General features: G+C 34.9%; 1 protein-coding gene across 3 annotated transcripts in view; it reads right to left on the minus strand.

Moving 5' to 3' along the window:
- The window catches only part of SCN3A (sodium voltage-gated channel alpha subunit 3), a 120,441-nt gene that overhangs the window by 75,334 nt on the left and 22,087 nt on the right, over positions 1–23,020 (minus strand). For all 3 annotated transcript variants that reach the window (XM_012761182.3, XM_012761180.3, XM_012761177.3), the window contains exons 3-5: positions 10,762–11,075; positions 5,377–5,495; positions 3,703–3,792 (exon numbers count right to left, since the gene is read on the minus strand). In XM_012761182.3, coding sequence (XP_012616636.1) covers positions 3,703–3,792; positions 5,377–5,495; positions 10,762–11,025 — 473 coding nt within the window. In that variant the 5' untranslated portion in view covers positions 11,026–11,075. The remainder of the gene's footprint in view (positions 1–3,702; positions 3,793–5,376; positions 5,496–10,761; positions 11,076–23,020) is intronic.

Here is a 23,020-nt window from a genome sequence, read left to right on the forward strand (position 1 = left end):
CAGTATTTTATATGAGTAAATTTTAGGATTGTTATTTTTGAAATGTTTTCTATAGAAATTTCTCTCATATGTGGCAACAAAGAAATCAAGGATAATGTATGCAGAAATAGTCACATCTACTTTTCTTAAGTACATTCCCTTCCTTCCCCGCTCAACAATTCAATGATTTCGTGAGTAGTAAGTATAATTTCTATCTTTATTTATTCTGAAGTAGCTGACTATTAGGAAAAGATATATTTCATAGTATCACACTGATGTTTATGTTTTAGTTTGGATCTTTGCATAATACATATAACAACCATGATATTTCTCTTTGGAAAGATAGCTGACCTTTTACATGGCCTAGCGACACCTCACATGTATGTTCTGTTTATTATATTAGTGCTTAGTGCCCTGTGGTTTCTGCTGAGGCAATTCTGTATCTATAGAGTTACTAGGAGTAAGATTACTTCTGTTCCTGTTTTTGGAAAGTGAGTAAATGTGTGGGGACATTTGGAATGTATGGTATTGATAGCTGTCCACAGGAGAGAGCCCTAGAGCTTGACATCTGAGACAGAGAATAGGTATTCAAAAGTGCTTACTAGGGCCGGGCGCGGTGGCTCACGCCTGTAATCCTAGCTTCCTGGGAGGCCGAGGCGGGCGGATTGCTCAAGGTCAGGAGTTTGAAACCAGCCTGAGCAAGAGCAAGACCCCGTCTCTACTATAAATAGAAAGAAATTAATTGGCCAACTAATATATACAAAAAATTAGCCGGGCATGGTGGCGAATGCCTGTAGTCCCAGCTACTTGGGAGGCTGAGGCAGGAGGATCACTTGAGCCAGGAGTGTGAGGTTGCTGTGAGCTAGGCTGATGCCACGGCACTCACTCTAGCCTGGGCAACAAAGCGAGACTCTGTCTCAAAAAAAAAAAAGTGCTTACTAGCAACTAGATTAAACAAGTGAGTTGGAATGAGGGGACCTTGATCTTTCTTGGCTTTGCTCCCTCACTAGCTTCCTAAACAAGCTGTCAATTCTGTCTGTCACAGGTTTTTGTTCCTGTAACTTTGATGTCTACAGAAATGCCTTGCCTTGCATAATGCTCCTCTCACTATAAAATATGATTCTTAGGTCATTCTGTGTATGCCACATCTTTGTAGTGTTTCTGATATCAATGACTTCTGTTTTTATCTCAGAACTGATCTATCTTTTCAGTGGACTCTGATTTGTTTTTTTTTTTTCTTTTTTTGCCAGTAACCACCACTATTTTTGCTTGTTTTCCTGCTGTCTTGTTCTCAAGTTACTAAAGATAATTGATCATATGCAAAGTTTTCCAACTGAAAGATGAAAGACAAAAACTTTCATAAAACTAAGACTACTTTCATAACAGGCATAATCATCTATAAATTAATACTGTTACTTTAAAAAGAGAGACCTACATATTCAAGTGTCTTCTTTGCTTATCTTTTAATAATATTATACAAATAAATGAAAGTGATACGTGTTTAAATGCTTCATAATTTCTGTTGGCAAAAGCACATACAGAATGGTTTTATATAGGTATGTCCATTTTGTTAACTTCAAAATCAAACATAGTGACGGATAGTTCTACTGAAGGGCCTGCCTCAATATAAGAACTGGGTTCTCTACTACAGCGATTTCCAGGGAGCATTTTCAAGCTACTACCATGTTTCCCCGAAAATAAGACAGGGTCTTATATTTATTTTTCCTCAAGAAGACACCCTAGGGCTTATTTTCAGGGGATGTGTTGTTTTTTTAAAGTACAGTACAACAATCTACATTTATTCAAATATAGCTGAGTCATCTTCTTCTAGAACATCATCATAACTCTCCAAACCCCGAATTCCATCCTGAATTTCTTGCGACTCTATTTCCTTTAAAACCAATTGGCCCCAATCTCTCATGTCGAGCAATAGAGCTCTCACGGAGCAGATGAGAAGGGCTGCTTGTCTTCTTTACCACTCGCAAGGAAATGCATGGGTTGTGCAGATATGCTGCGAAGCCAGCCCATCACTAGGTCTTATTTTTGGGGTAGGGCTTATATAGCGCAAATGCTTAGAAATCCTGCTAAGGCGTATTTTATGGTAGGTCTTATTTTCAGGGAAACACAGTATTTACAAAAATGTGTTAAATCACTGACAAATAATGGCTTCCAATGGTACAGTCAATCCTCATAGAAATCTATAAAAACAAGGAAAAAGTGGCAGTATTTGTTATACTATCTTATCTCCTTTTATTCGTTACTTTAAAAAAAACAATAAAAACAGCATATTAATTATCTTTACTTAACCAAATATGTGATCATTGTATTATACTGTATATAGTCTATATATAACCATATATATAATATATAGATATATATAGTATATACATAGTATATATATAGACATATATACTGTATATAGTCTATATATAAACCTAAACAGTTTCTGTTTACTGAAAAGCATGTTTCTTTGACACAAATAACCTCATATGTGACTGACAAATAAGGAAATACTATGATGCAGAAATTACATTAGCTCACGCACAAATTTCCCATGCATATTGATGTTTTGAAACAATGAGGGACATTTTTTTCTCACACTTAAGTAGAAAATTCCTTGCAATTAAAAAAATAACCTTCATATTAATGCAGGTATTCACAGAAGTGTCTTCTTTTAATGCGACTAGGGGCTGGCTTAGCATCCTGAACAACTACTGAGCTTTGATCTTTCCCCCTGTGTTAAAATACTCAATGAAACATTTTATTTTGGTGATGTCATACAAATGCCCCCATCTCCATCTCAAGGGACAAAGGATGAGGCCCAGGATCTAAGACTGCAAAGGACTCAATGGTTGTGATTGTAAATGCAAATGTCATAAAAGACTTCACTGGGCAAACACATTATTATTGGGATTGCTATTGTTTCTATTAGTGTTCTGGTTACAAAGTTTCATAAGCTTTGAGTGTTCTGCCCCTAATCCTGTTTCCCTCTTAAACCCTGTTATTTTTTGAGCACAGTTTTGCAGAAGACATTTCATTTCTTTTACAGAACACATCTAAAATGTTTTAGCACACATGTTGTGTCTAAATAACCTACATATCTAAATATAACTTAGACACCAAAAATATATGAGTTACTTAACTCAAATATGTAAATATATTTTTCCAAAATATAATAGCATATAACCAAAATGCCTAATATATTAATATAGTACTAAAACTTAAATCTATTTTACTAGAATATGACAATAATAGCAATGTATTAGCATAGAATAATTTTATTCATCAAATTACTTGATCATTGTATTTTTAAATTTTTTTTCTTTTCAGATAAAACCCAATTTGTGAAATTGTATTTTATCTAAAATGTCTAACTATGACTGAGACTTAATTTTATGCTAAATTATCAGTAAGTATATACTAACTGAAAACCTCTCTCAAACAGATACTATAATGAATTTGTTTGAAAAAATACTTACCTCATAGAAGAAAAAACTCCCCCAAAGAACTTCCTTTACCTTCTTTCATATTATGGAAATTAGAAGAAAAATTCCCCCAAAGAACTTCCCTTATCTTCTTTCATATTATGGAAAATAACTTTTTCTTAGACAGAAGTGTTTAGCCTGACTTCAAAAAGTGGAAGCTGTATGTCAGACCATAACCACAGGAGATTGCTAGAGAATTTGAGAATGCATTTCATTCCAAGAAGTTATTCCTACTTACTCTACATTCTTGGTCCAGTCTGGAGGGTTACTCAAGGTCATAAATACACAGTTGGTCAAAATAGTGCACATGATAAGCATGCTGAATAAAGTAGATTATAGTTAAGGAAAATGTTAGTATGTTACCATAGCCATTTACATATGATCCAATATACACAGAAACATTTATCAACATGAGTTAACTGTGAAATTAAGCTTATTTGTTTTAAGACGATGGTAAAAATAATAAGAAACTTCAAAGCCTGGCATATGGTCTTTGTCTACTCTTTCTTAATTTTATATCATATATTCACAAAACTGAATTTAATAGAAAGCAATACCTATTAGAAGCAGATGGGAATTATTTTGCATTCTAATCAGCTGTGTGAAATTGCATTCCAAGGCAAACTCACCATTCTTCAGTAAGTTTACAGTATAAGTGTAAAAGTATACTTCAAATATACCTTAAAATCTCTGCTGACTTACAAAAGGTTAGTGGAGGCAGTATAAAAAGCTTGAGAATGTATAGCCTAGTATATTTAAAGATTACATCGATTGAGAATTCTACTGTAAATACTCTAGCATCTTTTTAGGGATGTAATTAGTTCTACTATAGTTTACTACATAATAAACGGAGATGATACAACATAATAAAGAGAGATGTGCTGATAAAGCAACACTATTTTTTAACTTTTTAATCTTTACGTTAGACTTCAGGGGAACCCAACAAGGCACCTAGCTATCCTCCTGTATCTAGTCCACCTCATACCTAAATAGATAGGCACTATTTTGATGCTCTCCTGAGAATGAGCTGTAATAGTTTCTCTTGGGAACTCAATCTAGACTTCAACTGTTAGGAAGTTTATGATTATTTTGAGGTAAATCTCTTATTTTAAAATGTAAATGCTTTCCAACATTAAGCCATCAAATGAGAGAATTCAAATGCTCTTCAAAAGGTTATCAGTTCTATTTGCCCTGCCTCTAGGCTAGTCTGTCTTTTAGTTTATAAATATAAACCTGTTTTGAATCTGCCTATACAAAATGCCCATTCATGAACGCTGCCTCAGAAAATTACCTTTCTCTTTTATCATTACTTGAGAATTTTCTTGAAACCCATATCTATTCTGCCTTTTTATATGTACTTTTTGACTATCATGGTAAGTAGTTTTAAGTTCAACTTTTTCATATATATTATCCAGGTATATAGGAACATAGTAGGAGTTTAATAAATATTTACAGGAGGAAGGAAGGGAGTGAGGGAGGGAGGGAGAAGAGAGTTAGCTGTTGAAGATAAAGAACCAATTTTTTGTGCCAATAAAGGCACAAAAGTTTGAACACTGAGTAATACAGATAGTAATACTAACCACAATAAACTGTTTTTCTTTAGCAACGATTATATATGATCTAATTGAAGTTAATAAAAGTGTAAGCAGTTTTACTCTTGTTCCTACTATACAATGCATTTCATTTACACATTCATTATCATGGTTGTATATTTTCTCCTATTAATAGAATCAGAATAGTCATTCTATGATAATCTCATTGTAAATAGCAGAAGACCAATGATAAGAAATTAAACTAACAATGTTACCATTAATCTGAAAGAAATTTTATAATTATTTAAAAATACGAATGATATTTTCTTTAAAATTAACCATTAGAAATAGCATTTAGATAATTCACATAAAAAGGATATGAATGTACCAAAATCTTAATAGCAATTTTCCTAACAGGGTTTAGTGGAGTTAAAATATACAAGGCAGAGGTGGCACTGAATCGGAAAATTGCCTTCCCTTTATTCATTACTATAAAAGTCTGAAAAAGAAGATACAAGAAATAAATTATGAAATTAGAAATGTGGCTTATTTGAAGAGCTTACATACATGGAGAACTTTTTTTCTAAAAACAATCCGACTTTTTTGTTCAAACTTCTTTGTTTAAACCAGTTGATATATCATAATTATAAACATGTTAAATGTTTCTCCTCTAAATTAACATACAATTACAAATAAAGATACAATTTACTCTTATCTAATCCATCTCTATGGCTCCAGCTTGCTGATACAAACTGATAATTCTACACAAAATTTTTTACCAAAGTGTAAGGTGGCCTTACAGATTCCAATTCTATTTAAAGCTCACCATCTGTCTTCAGCTTTGGTAACTTTTTGGATTATTCTGTACACATAGCTGCTAAAATAATCTTTTATAAATATTTTAATTACATCAACTCTTTTAACTCTGAGGTTCATGGTGGCTCCCTATGGTCTCTGTTGTAGTTTAAAATGTTCAAACAGATTGAATAACCTTGTTTTGCTGATTCTATAGATCTGCTGAGAAGGGATCAACTTCTCAGCTCACGCTGAAGAGGAGCAGCTGCACTGAATATAAGTCTGAAAGACATCATTTCAAAGGGCACTGCATAGCCCAAATCCTGTGATCAGAAACCTGTAATCAGCCCCTTGGCATTAGTTATGTTGCCCAGTGATTACCTGCCATGTCCCAGAATCATTTTCTCTTGTTTCCCACCCGAGTCAGATGTGTTCCAGCCAATTCAATCCACTTGTCAATCCCACTCCCACCCTGCCAGACCCTCCCTCTGACTCTCGGAATGAATGTTCCAGAATCCTAGAGGAAGGTGGCACCTGAGAGGTCATTGAAGGCAAACTCCCTCCCATTTCAGGGAAATGTCTCCATAACAGAGCTGACAGTAAGGTCCCACCTACAATGACTTTCTGTCAGAGGTTCTTAATCTTGCCTGCATATTAGAGTGTCCTGGAGAGATTTTGAAATTGCTAATATTTAGGTCCTACTCAGACCAATTGAATGAAAATTTCTGGGGGATGGGAGCAGACTTGGGGATTTAAAAAAAATTTCCCCAGGTGATTCTAATATGCAGTCAGGATTGAAAATCCTTTCTCTCTGGGAATATTCTCAGCTATCAAAGTCACCTCCTTCATTATGTCTTTCCAGATAAACCACAGGACCTCCTGATTGCTCCCTAATTGTTTCCCTTTACTGGTAAGTTACAGTATATTAATTTGCACTCTTTTTCATGTTGCCTGTAATTATAGTCAAGTAGCAATTTATATGTAGCATTCATTCCAGTGAGACTAGGTTAGAAGTTGCTATAAAAACCACTGAATATAAAGAGCCTATAATCTACTTTTACCCCATTTTTTTCACAGTATTTAATAGCGCAGTTTGCAAATAAAGACTTGTTTTCATTAAATATGGGTTTACCTTAAAGATATCATTTACCTTTAAGACATCTATATAAACACTTCCTTAATAATACATTTTTCCCCTTTAACTATGGGCTATATCTCATAAATTTTTGTTCACTGACAACATGCTCTGTTTGAATAGGTAGACAGAAATATTTATATTGTTAGTATAAAGGGCAGGGAAAACAAGTTCTCTGTTCATTTCCCCTTTGTATTTAAGACCATGGAGCCAACCATTACTTAACTATTTTCCATAAACTGCACTCAATAAATGTACACAATTTTATGAAGAGGACAAGTAAACTATTCTTTGCTATCAGTAGGATTATCTGTAAGGGACAGTGGACCTTGGAAGACTGCCCCTGAAGCACAGAGACAGTAAAAGATTGTCTTGAATTCATAGGATTAGATCATTTAATATTATAGTCAATCAAGATCCATTTAGGTATTCAATGACAGTATTAACTTGGAAAAGTTCTCCATAATTTAAGGTGCATTTACTCTTGCTTTTATGAAACAATTTCCCTGAAAAAGCAATTTTTATTTGCAACATTAGGAGAGGATTTTATTTTGAAATACCTTCAAAAACAGAGTGAATAGGCATGAATTATCCCTTTGAACATGAAACCCTTTGCTCCTCCTGCAAGATTAGCCATTGTGGTACTAGTGGAATTAAAGCTGACATGGCAAGAGAATCTTTATTGAATTTACAGGGTTTGAAACAGAGCAGGCCTTAAGACCACAATACTAGTTTATTTCTGGAGAACAATACTTGACACAAAGAAAACCCTGAGTTCTGAGAAATGAGGAATAAAATACTAATGTCATGTATAGTTAAAAAATTGCAAGATAAAAGTTGGAAATTGGGGCTCTGATGTTATGGAAAGATGTACCTAAACTGAAAATTAATTGAGAAAATGACAGATGATTGGGGGAGGGATAAATAGTGCCAATTCTAAAGTCAGGTTTCCAAGTAATAATATGTTTTTCCCCTTTAAGTAAGGATTATATCTCATAAATTCATTTTCATTGATATGGTGCTTTGTTTGAATAGGTAGACAGAAATAATTATATTGTCAGTATAAAGAGCAGGAAACCAATTTCTCTGTTCATTTCTCTTTTGTATTTAAGACAATGGAGCTAACCATTACTTAACTAACCATTTTCCATAAACTGCTCTCCATATATGGTAGATCGGTCCTGGATCTACCACTTATGGTTTGTGACCTTGGGTAAGTTACTTTTAACCTCTCAGCTTCACTTCCCTACTTGTAAACTGAGGCTAACAAGAATACCTGGCTCACTGAATATTAAATGAATTAAAGCACTCAAGCAGTGTTTGACACAGCATGAGCACAACATATATTAACTATTATTATCACTTTTATTGTTCTTAAGCCATTGCTTTGTTCAATTTACATGCCATTAAAATACATTGTGATGTTTCTCATTTGGTTAAATTTTGTATTAAAAATGTATTACTAATTAATAGCAGCAAAGAGTTACATAATGCTTTAGAGTTTTTCAATGCCTTTTACCTGCATTATTTCATATATTAATAATTAACTTCATAACATGTTTTTAAATTCCAGAACTTCTTCCATTAGCTTCTTCCATTACTCCTTCTATCCTAACAATCACAAATTACCTATTATTTTAAGAGCAATTCAGTCTTCATCTTTATATTAATAGATACTTCATAAAGGAAAGCAGTGAAGCCAACAGTGAAGAGGCTGGCTAGATGTTTCCCAAGACGGTTCATGGGGACTATCAATAAATCAGGCCTGGCTCTCAGCCATGTAAGCAATAAAAACTGACTTTATCAACAACAAAGGACAATTCTCTTTCCTAGTGGCAGATTCCCATTAACCAAATTTAAAAGCCTGGCATATAAAATCAGAATGCCAATCTATTTATTTGCAATGAGGTATATTACTTTCACATAACCAGTACATTCTTTCCTTTAAGCAAATCTATGGGACAACAAATTCTAATCAGAAGGGTTCTTGCTGAGTGTGGAGCCCCAGCCAGCTGACTTAATCAAATTATGCAGAATGTTTAACTGCATCTGTTAGGCAGCCCAGTGTAGCCTTGCCATTGGGAGGAAAATGCTTTCAGTACTACTAAACATCTCTCTCCCTTGGAAAATACTAATGGTTGTCTCTATTAGTCTCCTCCAAGTGCCCCTTAATCATACCAGGCTGATCAATTTCCTTTCTTAAGGATACTTTCTTTCTGTAAGTAGCAAATACTTTTCATCATGTCAGAATAAATCATGCCTCCCTCTCTCTCAAAGGTATCTTTGCAAATATGTACTTCAGATCAATAGTTCTCAGGGGAGAATTTTGTTTTTCAATTTCTTGAAGGATGTCTTATTGTCATCATCAGGACTAAGTTTCTAAATTTCAAAATCTCCTTTATCAATTCTATAGTAAAATATGGAAATAAATTTTTGAGACATATATGAACATATATTAAATAGCCACTTTTGATGAAACTACTTAAAATGGGAAAAAGAACCTGTTTAACTGTTTTGATTTGTTTTTATGACATTAAGTAAAACATATTAAAGCTTTCTACTCAAAGTGTGGCCCATGTACTATCAGGATGGATATCACCTGATGGCTTCTAAAAAATGCAGTATCTCTGGCCCCAGCCCAGATCTATGGAATCAGAATCTGAATTTTAATAAGATCCTCAGGTATTTGTATGTATGTGCAAGTTTGAGAAGTACTCCTTTAGAACAATAGGATAGTTCCATGTCTGAATGGTTGTCATTTCCTTTAGTCAATACTGATCTTATAAAGTTAAATGGTGCACTGCTTAAAAAATGCAATTTTTTCAGCCATTACTTTTAAAAGGGTGTGCTTTGACTAATAAAGGTGTTCAATATATACTATAATCCATAAGCCATCAACGCATGGTGATATTAATTTATCTTCAGTTTCTACATTGAACTGTTTTTATGCTTGTGAACATAAAATATAAATTGTGGTTATAAGATGCCAAAATACCTAATTAGAAAGTATGGAGTTAACTATCCAGTTTTTATATTTTCTATAAAATAATACCCAGCTGGTTTAACTACAGAAATTAGCTAATTCTGACAGAATTCTGTGCTTATTTTAGCATTAGGAAGACAGTCATAATTGTTGACTTAAATCATGTATAGATGGAGAAGATGAAAGTTGTTGTTTTTTTTTGTCTTCAATCTTGACTTTTTTTCCTTAGGGTAAAGTTTTAACAATACGTAGATGTTCCAGAATATAGCCTAAAATAAATAAGATCTAGAGAAGATACTAATCATGCTCCAGGTCAGTGTGTGTGTGGGGGAACAAAACATGTATCTTTAGGTAAATGTGCTTCTCCATATATTATCTACTTATAGGAGGATGCTAAGTAGAAGATTATTTATTGTCCTCTAGAATACAAATTATTGTGAAGAAACCTCAAGCCAAATAAGAACTAAAAAAATAAGATGTACAACATCTTCCCATAATTTTTTTGGCATAGCTATTATTCTGTTGATCATCCCATGTATAAATATGTCACCCAGAACAGATATTTCGCTTTGTTGATGTCCGTTTTAATTTTGACTATTTATCACAATTACCATGAAACTGTAGAAATTGTTCATCTATTCATATCTCCTCCCTGTAGCCAACTCTTGACTGCATTTCTAATAAATGTTTCTGTTTATTACATTGTGCTTAAAAGTAAGTGGAGACAAAGAATATTATAAAATCTTTAATAGAAGAAAAATTATGTTGCAGTAGTTATATAAGCCCCAGAAGTCTATTTTAAAGTTAGGTGTTTAAGTAAAGACTTATTGGAAGTATACAATCAGCACTCACTTTCTTATTGATATAGTAGGGGTCCAGGTCCTCCAGAGGCTCTGACACCATCTCTGGAGGAATGTCTCCATAAATAAATGGAAGGTTCTTCCCAGCTTCCAAGTCACTATTTGGCTTTGGTTTGTTTTCATCATCATTGTCTTGTTCTTTTTTGGGCTTCTTGGCTTTCTCTTCTGCAGCACGTTTTTCGATAGCAGCAAGAGATTCTCTAGTAAAAAGGCGGAAGCTTTCAGGTCCTGGGGGTACCAGCAGTGCCTGTGCCATCTTTTCATCCTGCACATTTAATTGCGTTTAGCCTCTTGCATAAGAATTGCCTGCAATAAAAGGAAAAAAAATGCATGAGAGTTAGAAAAGCAAGTGATAGAGCATAAGAAAATCAACCAAAATTTCATTTAATATTATTTAGTGATTTATGAAAGTTATAATCATTAAGTTGCGCTTTTAGTGCTGCACTACATTAACTATGTAGTTAACAATGTTAAATTGGAAGCATTGTCCTTTAACGTAATTTTCAATAAGCCAACTTTATATATCTACCAAAAGTCAGTTCTGAATATTAATTAGCTCTATTTAGCCATTCCACAAGGTACAGTATATATATTTTAAAACATATCGAACATGATAACTATATGCAATTTTGTCATGTAAAAAAACTTTTTTTTTTTTAGACTAGTCAAGTGCAGTAGAAAGTGGGGAAAGCAGTAGAACAAGGAGTTCAATCTGTAACAGACTGTGAACAATCAGGTGAGATAACTCATTACCTTTGGACCAGCCTAAAAAAACTTTTAAAAGTTTGTTCTGAGACCTTTGAGCCAAAATATATTATAATATGCTATTGGTGAGAGTAATGCCAGTAATGTTTGTCAATAAAATTGCTTAAGGATCCATTATCCCTCCCCACCTTCTCACAACTTTCTAACTCCCCAAGTAAAGAAGTACTGGTGACAGTGATCATGATACATCCCTAACTCATAAAATCTCAGCATAGGAAAGGAAATTTCGCCTGACCTAACCACTGTTCTCGTTGTCAGCATCACTGACAACTGCTGCTCTAAACTAGATCCAATCACCAGCAGCGACAGGGAGCCACTGCCTCTGGAAAACTCTATCTCTGGTATTTACTTTCTTTTATTAAGCCAAATTCTGCTTCCTTCTAGCTTTTTATCTTGGATCCTTCTGAGGCACCTTCTGAGGCAATAGGGAATATGTTCACTTTCCTCCTCCACTCTGCTGCCCTTCAACTATTCCAAGACAATTTTCATATTCTTCCCGAATTGGTATAGTGGTTAAAAGCATGGAATGTGGCACTAGACTCCCTCTGTTCCAAACGCTGGCTCTGCCACTCAAGAGCTGTGTGGTCTTTGACAATGTAACCCCTCATTGTTTCAGTCTTCATCTGAATGGTAATATTAGATCATGAAATATGAAATGTCTCATTTTGAATCAAAAGTTTAGTTGATTATATCTCAAACATTGAAGCAGTACAATTAATCAAAGTATGCACCTAAATATCAACACAGTTTTGCCATGGTAGCTTGTTTATGCCAGCAGCAAAGAAGCCTGGAGAGCAAGTGGTTATAAAATTGTGAAAAGTGTTTTCCGCAACTTGTTGAGAATTGAATATTTTTCCTTGCAAGAAGTAGTCCAAAGCATGGAAGAAGTGGTAGTCAGTTGGTGAAAGGCCTGGTGAATATGGTGGACGACAGAGAGTTTCCAAATCCAGCCTCTGTACTTTGAGCAGCATTATTTGCGTGACATGTGGTCAAGTGCTATCTTGTAAGAGCATTGGCCTGTCTCTATTGACCAATCTTGGCTGCTTAATTGCAAGCATCCTCATCATTTCATCCAACAGGTTGCAGTAGACATCTGCTGTAATTGACTGACCAGGTTTCATGAAGCTGTAATGAGTATTACCAGCACTGGACCACCAAACAGACACTATTAGCTTTTTTTTGATGAATATTCAGTTTGGGATTATGTTTAGGTACTTCATCTTTTTAAAAAAATCATTATTTTTTTAATTTCAGAATATTGTAGGTACTGATGTTTTGGTTACAGGGATTGCTTTTGTACTGCTTGAGTCAAAATTATAAGTGTGTCCATCACCTAGATAGTGTACATTGTACCCATTAGGTATGATTTCACCCATCTCCTCCTCTTCTGTCCCACCTGCATGATTTCCATGGAGTTTTACTGCCATCTTTGCACATGAATGCTGATCGGTTAGTTCTAATTGAATAGTGAGTACCTGTGGTGTTTGTTTTTCCATTCTTGTGATCCTTCAATTAGGAGAAGGATCTCCAGTTCCATCTAGATTATTTCAAAAGATACTAATTGTTTTTTTTAATGGCTGAGTAGGACTCCATGATATACATATACCACAATTTATTAATCCACTCATAAATTGATGGGCACTTGGGTTGATTCTACATCTTTGCAATTGTGACTTGTACTGCAATAAACATTTTAGTGCAAGTGACTTTCTGATAAAATGATTTTTTTTCCTTTGGGTAAACAGCCAGTAGTGGGATTGCTGGATCAAATGGTAGGACTACTTTTAATTCTTTGAGGAATCTCATTACAATTTTCCATACAAGTTGCACTAATTTGCAGTCCCACTAACAGTGTATAAGTGTTCCTTTCTCTCTGCATCCATACCAGTATCTGTTGTTTCGGAATTTTTTGATAAAAGCCATTCTCACTGGGATTAGGTGATATCTCATTGTAGTTTTGATTTGTATTTCCCTGATGATTAATGATGTTGAGCATTTTTTCATATGTTTATTGGCCATTAGTCTATCTTCTTTTGAAAAGCTTCTGTTCATATCTTTTATCTTTTGCCCACTTTTTAATGTGGTTGTTTGATTTTTTTTCTTGCTGATTTGCTTGAGTTCTTTGTAGATTCATATTACCCCTTTATCTGATGTCGACCCCTGCTGAAACAGCTACCTTGACAGCTTTTGTGGAGCCTAAAGGCAAGCTCACCAAACCCAGCCACATCTTCCTATACTCCCCTGCCTGCCTCTGCTGTGGCAGCTCCAGGGTCCCACCCACCACCTGAGACATTCCAGTGCTTCTCCTGAGAGACTAGTGCTGGTGACAGGACTCAAAAACAACATTGCAGCTTGTTCCTTCCAGCAAGTGCCACCTACTGACAGGGAGGTCAATTTGCACACCATCTACAGTATCTACAGACTCAATCCTACAGGGTGTGATTAAATCGCACGCACAAGCACCACCTACTGTCTCAGAGATTAAACTGGGTGTACCATCATAACTCACTGTTGAGAAGACCACAGGGCTGAGGAAAGAGAAAGGATTTCAAAGACCTCCACCCTTCCTCATCAAAGAGAGGCAGGAAATCTGCCCACTTACAGAGCTCACCACTCCTACAAATAACTAGCAATTGAGAAAACCACCACATCAAGGTTATCTATAACCAAGGCATCGATCCAGAACCTAGATCACCATCAAAATAGCCACAAGCAAAGCCAAAAGTTCATACACAACATGTGCTACAAACACACCCATCTGAGTGAGATGAGGGGAAAAAGCCCTATCTAAACAAAAGAAAATCCAAAAATAAGAAGCAACAGCTGCTCCAGATGAGAAGGAATCAGCAAAAAAAACCTCTGGAAGTATGAAGAAAGCAGAGCAAAAGTTCACCCCTGAAAGAGAACACCTGCTTTCTAGCAATAGAAATCAACCAAAACTAGAATATTGAAATGACAGATGAATCCCTATTTCATAAATGGTGCTCAGAAAATTGGATAGCTACATGTAAAAGACTGAAGCAGGATCTGCACCTCTCACCACTCACAAAAATTAATTCAAGATGGATAATAGACTTAAACCTAAGGCATGAAACTGTAAGAATTCTAAAAGAAGAGGTTGGAAAACTCTTATAGATATCAGCCTGGGAAAAGAATCTATGAAGAACACCCCAAAGGCAATCACAGCAACCACAAAAATAAATAAATGGGACCTGATTAAATTAAAAAGCTTTTGCACAGCCAAGGAAACAATCAATAGAGTGAATAGACAACCTACAGAATGGGAGAAAATATGTGCATGCTACACATTTGATAATAACCAGAATCTACAAAGAACTCAGGCAAATCAGCAAGAAAAAAAAACAAACAACCACATTAAAAAGTGGGCAAAAGACATGAACAGAAGCTTTTCAAAAGAAGATAGACTAATGGCCAATAAACATATGAAAAAATGCTCAACATCACTAGTCATCAGGGAAATACAAATCAAAACCACAATGAGATATCACGTAACCCCAGTGAGAATGGCTTTTATCAAAATATCCCAAAATGACAAATGTTGCATGAATGTGGAGAGAAAGGAACACTTATATACTCTTGGTGGGACTGCAAACTAAGACAACCTCTATGGTAAATCATATGGAAATACATCAAAGAACTAAAAGACCTACCATTTGATCCAGCAATCCCACTACTGGCTATTTACCCAAAGGAAAAAAAAGACATTATATAAAAAGAATACTTGCACTCAAATGTTTACAGCAGCACAATTCACAATTGCAAAAATGTGGAAACAACCTAAGTGCTCATCAATAATACATGAGTGTTTTAACAAAATGTGGTATGTGTATACCATGGAGTTTTACTCAGCCATAAAAAAAAATGGTTATCTAATACCTTTTATAACAACCTGGATGGAACTAGAGACCATCCTCCTAAGTGAAGTATCTCAAGAAGGGAAAAACAGCACTGCATGTACTTACTATGAAAATGGAACTAAATGATTAACACTCTTGTGTATATATGGTAGTAAAATTCAATGGAAATCAAGCAGGTGACGGGGGGAGGAAGAGGGGATGGATAAATTCATACCTAACAGGTACAGTGCACAGTCTGGGTGATAGACACACTTATAACTTTGACTTAAATTGTATAAAAGTAATTCATGTAACCAAAATGTTTGTAATTCTATAATATTCTGAAATAAAAAAAGAATTCCAAATATGATTATAAGTATGCTCTATGAAATACAAGAGAAAATGTAAAGCCAACACACACACAAAAAAATTCAAGAAATGAATGAAAAATTCACTAAAGAAATCAAATTATTTAAAAAAATCAAATAGAACTTCTGGAAATGAAAAATTCATTCAAGGAAATATAAAACACAGTGGAAAGTCTTAAGAATAGAATACACCAGGCAGAAGAATCTCAGAGCTTGAAGACAACACCTTCGAATTAAACAAATCAGTCAAAGATAAAGGACAGAGAAATAAGAGGAAGGAACAAAGCCTAAAAAAATATAGGATTATGTAAAGAGGTCAAACTTAAGAATCATAGACATCCCTGAAGATAAAGAAGAAAACACACAAGAGTTGGAAAACCCATTTGAGGGAATCATTGAGGATAACTTTCCTGATCTTGCTAGAAATTTAGATATCTTGGTACAAGAAGTTCAATGAGATTCATCTCAGAAAGGCAATCACCACAACATTCAGTCATCAGACTAGCCAAGGTTAACATGAAGGAGGAAGTCCGGTGAGCCACAAGGCAAAAACATTAGGTAACTCACAAATGAAAACCCATCAAGCTAATTGCAGACTTCTCAAATGAGACTTTATAAGCCAAAGGGTTTGGGGCTCCATCTTGAGTCTTCTTAAACAGAATAATAGCCAGCCTAGAATTTTATATCCTGCAAAACTAAGTTTATTAGATGAGGGAAAAATAAAGACTTCTTCAGACAAGCAAACACTGAGGGAATTTGTCAAGATCAGACGTGCCCTGCAGGAAATACTCAGACCTTCATTATATATCAATCAGCACAATAGAAACCCAACAATGTAAAAATAATCCAAAAGCTAAATTTCCAAGCCCATATAAAGTAACAGCTCAAGAGGTAAAACAAAGCAATAAGGTCCTACCCAACAGGATGAACAGAAATGCATCCTACTTATCAATTCTGTCAATAAATGTGAATGGTTTGAATTCCGACTCACAAGACAGGCTGGCTGAATGGATAAAAAAAATACAAGCCAAATATCTGCTATCTCCAGGAAACCCATCTCATGCATAAGGACTCATTCAGACTCAAAGTGAAGGGTTGGAAAAACATATTCCATGCAAATAGAAATCAAAAGTAAGCAGGTGTAGCCATTCTCATATCAGATAACATAGATTTCAAATCAACAATAGTAAAGAAAGACAATGATGGTCCTTATATAATGGTAAAGGGAACAATTCATCAAGAAGACATAACAATCCTAAATATTTATGCACCCAATACAGGTGCTCTCAGATTCATAAAGCAAACCCTACTAGATCTAAACACAATGATAAGCAGCAACACTGTAATTACTGGGGACTTCAAAACCCCACTGATAGAACTGGACAGATCCTCCCAGAAGAAAATTAATTAGTAGTTTACCTTTATCCAACAACCATTGTGCTAAATGCTTATGATTGTCAAAAAGAACCAATTTTTCATCACACATAACAATATGCTGTAGAAATGGTTCACCTTTATGTTGTGACAGCAAAGAAAGGGAAGCTTCGAGAAGATTTCTCTTTTGACACTCATTTAATTCATGTGGAACCCATCTATCTAGCTTCTTTACCTTGCCCATTTGTTTCAAATGGTCAGATATTGTTGGAATAGTAACATCAAACCTTGCTGCTGATTCACACATAGGTTGAGACGGACTTGCTTCTACTACAGCTGTCAGCTCATTATTATCCACCTTGGTCTCTGGTCACCCACATGGCTCATTTTCAAGATTAAAATCATGAGAATGGAACTTCTCAAATCATTGATATACTGTGCTTTCATTAGCCATGTTCTTCCCAAACACTTTGCTGGTATTTCGAGCTGTCTGCACTCTTTTGGTTCAATGACAGAACTCATATTTGAAAATAATACAAATTTTTGACTTACATATTTTCATAAAAATTGCTATAAAAATTTTGAAAGATAATCTCAAGCTAAATCATGCATTCAAAAATCATAAGGATATACCTTCACAATAAAAATAAAACAGTAAATGTCAGAGATATCAATTGTCAAAGTTAGTACTTAAGGAAATCAGACATTTCATACTGAATAACCTAATGGTAGGAGAATCAACCTCCTGGGTTATTGTAAGGAATAAATGAGTTAATTATGTTAAGTATATAGAACGGTTTCTGGAATTAGTAAGTACTATATTATTGTCAATGACCATAATGAAATTATCTTCAGTTCCTCTAGCCATTTTCCCTCTGTTGTGGTTCCAAGCATCCCCACAATTCAAGCCATTCTTCTTTAACCAAGCTCTTGATATGCTGGAACCAAAATGGACCACAGAGCTTCTGGAGTAAACTGAGAATTTCAGAGTACAGGGGCACATTTGCACATGCCTATCACCTGGCTGGGAAAGGGATGAAGGCAGACAGGTGGAAGAGCCTTGCTCAATTTCCCAGAGAAGGGAAAAAAATTCTGTCTGCAGGAAATATGATAGAACCGTTAAAAATACAGGACATCAACTACATAAATTTGGAAACCTAAGTAACAGTTATTTTATTTTGTAGTATACAAAAAAATCACATTTTAAAAAATCAAGATAGAAAATAGAAACAATGACAAATTATGATGAGTACATCAGTCATCTTGTACAAGAATCTACAACTATGGTATCAAAGTAATAATCAAATATCAAGTCATCTGTGACATTTTCCCCATCCCCAACACCTCCCTCCACTCCCACATTTATTCTTGTCTCCATAGTAGTTTATCCCTAAATGGCTTTCTAATTCTTGGCAGTTTACTGTATGGATGTATTTGAGCTTACAGACAATAAAAGGCTGTGGATCTTTTAGCAACATAAGAAAAACAAGATAGGATACTATGTGTTTTTTGAGTTTATATCTGAGTTACTAATTTCCTGACAAAGAGTGTTTTTAGTATTAGGTGGGTATTTTCTTTGAATTAGTATTTATGATATGACACTGTCATTATATTTGTTGCTACTATGAAGGTAAATTCTAAATACATTATAAAATAAACTATCAAGCCTATCTAAAAGTTATACTGTTTTGCCTACTAATTCCAAAAAAGAACTTCTCTTTTATAGTTGGACATTTTTTCCCCTCCATCAAGTGGTACATGAATCAGAAGATTTGAGAACAATTCTATATTACTCAAATACCATTAGTCATTTATTTTGTGTCTTCTAAATTTACAGCAGGCAGCACACATAAAACTAATGTTTTCAGCCATCTTATGTCAAATTTTGACAGCCACATAGTCAGTCCAACTCTAGGCTGTGTGGACTAATCACGGCTTTCATACTTTTGAGTGCAGAAAGAGTCTGAGCATTTTCTGCAAGGCTTAAATACTGAGAGATGTGTAATCTACCTGTCTTGCATCACTTGTCATGAATTGAATGGCTATGCTTCTTCCAAGTGCTAGATGAAAATGAAACAGCATGACAAGCATGTCGTAAGGAAATCCTATGAAACATGGTTGCTTTCTTAGGGAAGAAAAAAATGTTTTTGTATTTGAGTGTTTTATTGAACTGATTTTGGTTTCCTTATTATTAACAATGAAATGAAAAACACACTGCAATGGGAATGGGGAATCTGGGTTGGCATTGAGTCTGCCACTAACAGTATGCCTCAACCTCAGAGTCATCAAAGCATCTCATCATAGAGGTGGCAACACTTCACCATAGAGAAATAGCTAATTATATTTACATTTGACTTAATTAGAGTCTCCTGGTTCCTGTTTTCAAAATAAAATTAGATTTAAAACTTGGAAATATCTCAATAACCTTCACATTTCTCTCAGATGACATGAAGCAAGCTGCCATCACAAAATCATGAAAATTCACTTCCAAAGAAATTATCCTTTACCTTCTTGTTTACATATCAAGGGCTAGAATAAAGAATTTGAATCTTGGTCAAAATAACGTAAAAAAAAAAAAGTCTTTTTGAAATTTTCACACTGTTGTCTCTAAATTCTAGGAAGACAGGATAGTTCCAGACTCTCAGCTTTTTCTCTACAAGGGGAATTAGGGTTTGCCCAATATTTGGATAGGCTGAGACATTAAAGAATTTAGTGAGTAGAGTTTCTTGTGGCTTCACCTGCAGCTTTGCTGTTTAGAAACCTCTCATAGTTATGTGACAATTCTCTTTTAATTATTTTTCTTTTCTTTCTTGTTCTTTGTGAGCATATTATGTAGAGGTCTTACATAACTTTATATTCATATTAGAGCAGACTTTAATAATTAATTCTTACTGATCCCTCAGTATGAGAGAGATATATATTATTCATGAATATATGTGCATTATGATTTATTAAAATAAATACAATTTAACATACAGAATTTTCTCCAGAACTATCTTTGCAAGAAAAAAAAAAGAAGAAAAAAAATCTGGGGAGATGATCTCTTTGATTAAAAACCAAAGAGCCAGTGTGTGAGTAAAGTAAATACATCCCTCTGTTAATCAATAAAAAGATTGTGGTTCAATATATTCTAGTTGAGGAATGAACCACAGAATTTCAAATCAGAAGGGATCTTGAGATCATTTATTCAGGAAATATTTACTGAGGAACTTCTATGTATCAACACTCTGCTTGGCCCAGGCAACCATGGTCCCTTCCCTCAAAGAATTGACAGTCCAGTGTAATAGACAGATATTTATACAGTAATTATAATACAATTATATAAAGTTCAATATCATCTGAGGTTCATTATAGGGATAAATTTATTCTTCCAGGGAAGGGAGGGATGGATATGCTTTAGGGAAGTTTCCCTGAGGAAGTTACATTGGAGTAGATTTTTGTAGATTAGTTGGAATTTGGTGGGAAGTTGGTGGTGATGGTAGTTGGGAAAGGGTTAGTAGGAAGACATTTCAGTAGAGGCACACTAAACAGGCATGGGGACAGCATGTGTGTGGACACACAGATAAGAAAGAGCGTGGAGAGTTTGGGAGGAACTGTAAGCAATTCATCATGGGTGGACGACAACCTGCACAAAAGGAAGTATCAATAGTATGACATAAAACTGGAAAGTTAGGCAGGGTAGATCACCGGAGGTCCTGTATACACAGCACACTAAGGTAAGCCATGGATGAGCAGTAACATGATCAACTTGAAGATTAGAAAGATGGTGGCAGTATGAAGGGTGGACAGGCAGCGAGTGACCCTAGAGCAGTATTTTTCAAATGTTTTGGTTTCAGAATTTCTTTACAGATTTAAAATTACTGATGAGCCCAAATAACTTTTGTCTATGGGGGGCTTATCTAGCCATACTTACCACAGTAAAAATTAAAATTAAAAATGTAAACTTTTCATTAATAAATTTAGTAAGAAGCACCTGCATGTATATAAACAACAGATAGTTAATGAAAATAACTGTATTATTCCAAAAAGAAAGATTTAGCAAGAAGAATAAATTTGTTTTACATTTAGGCAAATCTCTTTACTCTTTGGTTAATAGAATATAGATAGATTGTAATACCTGCTTCTGTGTTCAGTCTGATGCAATATGGTGTTTAGATTGCACTATATGAAAAAAATCTCACACATATCTTACTGGAAAAGGGAGCATTTTAATTGCCTTTTCAGGTAATTGTGAATATTCTTTGATCAAATCAAAACTCTACAAATGGTAGTTTATTAAATTAGTATCATTGTGAAATCTGAAAACATATCCATGAACTTTTGAGCTATCTTATCCTTTGAATAGCTCTTTTAACTACTCATGCATGATTTTTTTCATCATGCATGATTTGGAACTTATCAGCACATAGTTTTGTGGATCTTCTAAATTTTGACAAATTTCATCATATTATTTGCAAAAAAACACATTTGTTAGTATCACCGCTGGTGTCATGAGAAAAGTTGTCATCTATTTCCCAATAGTTGTCAAGCTCCCAGTGGCAAGCAGAAGTTTTCCAAAATTCCAATTTCCACTTGAAAGCTCCAATTTTAACATTGACAACAAATGCTGTCATTTGCTTTTCCTAAAGTGATAGGCTTTCCCTTTGTTCATTTGTGAGAAAATATGTGCCACATACCCAAATCTGAATAACCATGGTTTGTCAGTTATTCTTTCAAGTGAAAATGGTGTTCCATGAAAAAAAAATAAAAGTGCCTTATTCAACTCCTGACTCAAACAATCATACAAGAGCTTTTTCTAGAGACAACCAGGGTACTTCCATATGCAGCAGAAATACTTTATGCATATCTTCCATTCATCATACAGAATATTAAAATATGCATTCTTCAGGGTTGAGATTGAGCAAAATTAATATTTACTGCTTCATCAGAGATTTCTTATGTGAACTGCCATTGCTTTTCTTACTGAGAGTACATAGCAGAGAAGTAAACAAGAACTGCTCCTACAGTTTGATGCTACTACCTTGATTCCTGCTAAAGCATTAGCAGATTTAATCTAATGACTTTACACTAAAAGTGCAAATGCTAAAGCAGCAAAAAAGGTAAATGGCATTTTGGTATTTTGGTACAAAAATAGTTTAGACCTCACAGCTCCTCCTCCACAAAAGAAGTCCCAGGGTTCCCCAGTTGTCTAAAACACTTTGAGAACAGCTGCCCTAAAAGAAAGCAGTGGGACACCATTCGGCAAACTAAAGCAGCAGAGAAGAGGATCTGACTACAGCCCTAGTACTAAACGGCACAGACTTGACAATCAGAAGTAGATTCAAGCCCCGGCTCTGTTGCACTCTAGCTGTAGCATGGAGATAATCATAGCAATGATAGCACATATTTCAGAGTTAACATAACATTTAAATGAGAAAATGCACCTAAAATGTGAGCACAGTGAGCACAAGATAGTAAGCCATCAATAAGTTAGGGAGAAAAACTCTGGTCAGGAGACTGTATTCAATGCATAATTATAGGAAAGAGAGAAAAATGAGATTTTGTGACTGACGTAATGTGAAGAGTGAATAAGAGCTATGGGTTTAAACTCCCAGGTTTCAGGCTTAAGCTGCAAGTTGACATTAACCCAACAGAGAAGTGGAAATTCGTAAGGCACAATAATGCATTGTGTTTGTGACCTGTTTCATTTGAGATGCCCATGGGACATCTGGGTTTATAGTTAAAATATGGGGGTGAGACTCAGGAAAGCTGTCTGGGCTGGGGAAATGTTGATTAAGGAGTCACTGGTGGAAGCTGAAGCTAAGAATATGCATGACGTGGCCTAGGGGAAAAGAATGGAAAGATGAAGAGGAATTGGTACTCACATGAGTACCAATTTTTAAGTAGA

This window comes from Microcebus murinus, chromosome 8 (genome assembly GCF_040939455.1).
Source record: "Microcebus murinus isolate Inina chromosome 8, M.murinus_Inina_mat1.0, whole genome shotgun sequence".
NCBI lineage: Eukaryota > Metazoa > Chordata > Mammalia > Primates > Cheirogaleidae > Microcebus > Microcebus murinus.